Source organism: Alosa pseudoharengus, unplaced genomic scaffold (assembly GCF_046254945.1).
Source record: "Alosa pseudoharengus isolate Yale_2024_CS ecotype anadromous, Long Island Sound unplaced genomic scaffold, YU_APseudo_1.1 YU_APseudo_1.1_scf_10, whole genome shotgun sequence".
NCBI classification, from domain to species: domain Eukaryota; kingdom Metazoa; phylum Chordata; class Actinopteri; order Clupeiformes; family Clupeidae; genus Alosa; species Alosa pseudoharengus.
The window spans coordinates 37,448,229-37,451,917 of NW_027468565.1; the positions used below are offsets into that span (position 1 = coordinate 37,448,229).

The 3,689-nt window shown below is 47.6% G+C and overlaps 1 protein-coding gene across 2 annotated transcripts in view; it reads left to right on the forward strand.

Annotated features, from left to right (window-relative positions):
* The first annotated feature begins 276 nt into the window (after positions 1-276).
* LOC143107414 (protein MTSS 2-like) overlaps positions 277-3,689 on the forward strand; it is a 36,422-nt gene continuing 33,009 nt past the window's right edge. For both annotated transcript variants that reach the window (XM_076271488.1, XM_076271489.1), the window contains exon 1: positions 277-864. In XM_076271488.1, coding sequence (XP_076127603.1) covers positions 796-864 — 69 coding nt within the window. In that variant the 5' untranslated portion in view covers positions 277-795. The remainder of the gene's footprint in view (positions 865-3,689) is intronic.

The window sequence follows — 3,689 nt, forward strand, 5'->3', positions numbered from 1 at the left end:
TTTGAGAGAGGTTGACAGTGGCCCGTTCTGTATGGATTGCTCAGAATCCTAACGTGGGCTCATAATGTGGCTTCCCTTCATTTGGGCTCAACTGAGTATAAACTCCATCTTGGGCACAAAGGCACTTTTAACACCACAGCTCCCACAATTGTGTCGACGTCCCATTCAGACCAGCTTACCAGATGTCCATCCGTATGTCCCTCCCTCTCTCTCTCTCTCCTCCCTTCCTCCATCACGCTCTCTCTTTCTCTCTCTCCCTCTCTCTCTCACACACACACTGTGATCGGTCGGTCGCTTTCACGTTTCGGGGGTCGGATTTCACCTCTCCTGCTGTCTCGGGGCTATTACTATTGAGTCCTCTCTAACATCCATATCAGAAGTGGTTGGACCATAGAGCGCAGACGTGTGTCGCCATTGCACCCGTGTTTGGATTCATATAGGATATTCTAAACTTCTGTGAGAACATGAACGGATACACGGGAGTCATTTCGTTTTGTTCGTGAGTCCAGTGTAGATTGGGGGTAGGGAAGCACAACCCCGTTTTTGACCCTTACCATCACTACGGCTACAGGACCGGGGACCGGGAGTGCTGGTTTATTGTTGTGTTTTTGTTGCCGTCGCTTTTTGACGTTCTCTCCACTCTCGTTTGCCCACTGAATGAAGACTCCTTTCTGACACGCAGTTATGGAAACGGGAATCTATTATTCTCACTGTTGAAATGACTGTTGCTATTGTAGTTAATTTCTCACAGATTCATTCATTTAGCGCTTAGTCCTTCGAGGATTTTGAGAGAAGATGGAGAGCGTGGAGAGGGAGTGCGGTGCTCTGGGTGGATTATTCCAGGCTGTTGTAAACGATATGAAGGTAAGACAGCACGCCTTGTGCAGTGTGAATGATCTTTGCCATTTCATTGCCTTTGTTTTCTCTGATGACTTGGGGCGCTCAAGCCTACGCCAGTGAGGGTTTGTTTCTGAACTGGTGGACTACCAGCGTGGGGGAAATCGCTTTGTTATGGTCCACAAAACACCACAGAGCCCTTTAAATCCGTGCAGATTAATTTGGCAGTACCAGTTTGTGTTGGTAGGCTACACAACCACAGTTATTCATTCTTCATTCGTCTTTCCCACTCTCGAGCATCAAAGGGAGTAAATCAGCATGTTGTAACAATGTAGCCCACTATTGTTACACGTCTTACGCATGCACAGGCGACATGTTGCCTCTAGTCAATGTTAGCACCAAATCCAGCTTTAACCATCATACTGGGTCACTGAAATTAAGGAGAGACTAAATCAACAAATCCTCTGAAGTGCTCATTTTTTGAGTAGACATCTATTCTCTGAGGCGATGGGGGTCGACGGCACCCAAATATTAGCGCCGGATGTTATTGTAACTAACAGTATCCGTGTGTCTGAAAGTTGGCATAGGAGTTAACCCTGCCTGGATGTTCAGTTTTAAACGTTATCGTTTTTGTTCTTTGATAGGGCTCTCCTTATCTAACCGTGTGCGTGGGATACTTTGCAAATACATTCTGGAGGATATCACACGTAGCGAGGACAAATAAACGTGTTCCCATTGAAATAAAGTTCCAGATATCAAATGGAACGCTTCAAGGTTGATTACTCTGATAAACCTGTAACAGCGTAGTGCGTTTGATATATTAGATACGTGTATAAGGTTAACGTACAAATATATGAACACTAAAGACTGTACAAAGATCTTCAGTCTCAGAAGGTGTTATTTTTTTATTTAGAGAATAATTGGATTAGGCGACGCCCTGTTGAGATGGTTGGCATATTTCAGATATAGGCCTACACATATATAGCCGGAAAATAGGCTATATGTCTGAAATGTCAAAAAATCAGAAATAATGTGTAAAGTAGGCTAGCCTACAAACCTATAGGCACAGGTGCATAGGCTACACTTACATACAGATCCACCACCTAAACACACACACGCTCATGCTCTCTGTCTCTCTCTCTCTCCGATCACTCATAGGTATGAGAGGGCTTTAGATAAGATGTGATGCCAAACCTGGAGGCCGTTGCTGTAATGCATTAGGTCAGGAGGTTTGGGCACGTGTGGTAGGAAACATAGGTGAATCCCTGGAGCATGTGGGATGAACTCTCCTGTCCCAGCCAGCACCCTGTGTCAGCCTGTCTGCTCGACTGCCAATCAGTCAGCAAACAGAATCACGTGCTGCTCTATCAGACATGCATGCGCTAGCTAGGAAGTTGCTAATTAAGTAATGAATTCCAATATGTTTCACGTGGGCCAAGCCAATGGGAAACAAGCTTTAGTTGACCTTCAGCCTTGCCAGTGGCATGGAATGTAGGCCGTTGAGCAGGCCCAGAGCATCATATGGAATATCCTCTTTCACTTTTTCATGTGCTGACCTCAGCGATCACTCATCGGATTAGTCAGATTCAATCACTGCACCTCTCTCCCTCCCTCTCCCTCCCTCTCTCTCTCTCGCTGTCACTCTCTCTCTCTCTCCCTCCCTCTCTCTCTCTCCCTCCCTCTCTCTCCCTCTCTCTCTCCCTCCCTCTCTCTCTCTCGCTGTCACTCTCCCTCTCTCTCCCTCTCTCTCTCTCCCTCCCTCTCTCTCTCTCTCTCTCTCTCCCTCCCTCTCTCTCACTCTCACTCACTTGCTCTTCCTCAGTTTGTCTACCTCGTCCCCCTGGCTGTCTTTCTCTCTCTCTCCTCACTGTGATCATTGCTCTGTCTCTCTTTTGCTTTCTCACCCTCGCTGGTCTCCCTCTCTAGCCCTTTTGCTTGCTCGGTTATTGTTAACATCACTGCTGACAGCCCTGCAGCAACAGAGAGGCAAATCTACAAGAGTGCAGACTCCTTCCATTGCCACACAAATAGTACTTTTTGAATAGTTGGGGTGTTAATGTTATGACATTATGAGGTTTTCTTTCCACTTACCCCTAACTTGGACCTTTCAACTTGAATCATGTCAAATCTATCAGGAATTTGTGTGAGTGTGCGTGCTTATGTGTGTGTGTGTGTGTGTGTGTGTGTGTGTGTGTGTGTGTGCATTGTAAGTGCAAGTGTGTGTGTTTTTTATTCCATCGCCTGCCAGAGCTAAAAATTACTGCACATGCCTGGAATCTGGTGATGGAGTGTGTAAATAGGCTCTGATAGATGGAAGCTGTCAGTGTGGCTGCTCTGGCTGGGGTTCATAGTTCGCTGCTGCTGACCATGTCCAGCGGCCTGATCGGGGCGGAGAAGAGGAGCCAGACTGGGTCGGTGTGTCAGACGTGAGCTCACACACTGAGCGAGAGCGAGAGAGGCCTCGGTCTCGGTCTTAGTCTTAATCTTGGTCGGCCTCCAGCCACTGGCTCTGCTGCTCAGTGTCAATCAAAACTGGTGGGACACTGGACATCATCACTGAGGGACACGGCTGGCTCCAGAAAAGAGCGAAACCCGGGTGAGATCCGGGTGAGATCCGTGCCACATCAGGGCTTGGTCGCTCAGTTGCTAAGTTGAGCTGAGCTGCTATGCCATCTGTGAAACATCCACAGCCTGTACCTGTGCAGTTTTGCTAAGCTCCTGTCAAGTTGTTACAGTGTGTGAGTTACTGTATTCCCAGTAACAACTGAATAGCTCTGGCTCTGGCAGGGTCAGATTCGGGTCTGATTAGGGGTCAGTCCACTGGCCTTTGTGATGATAACAAAGCCCCAGGG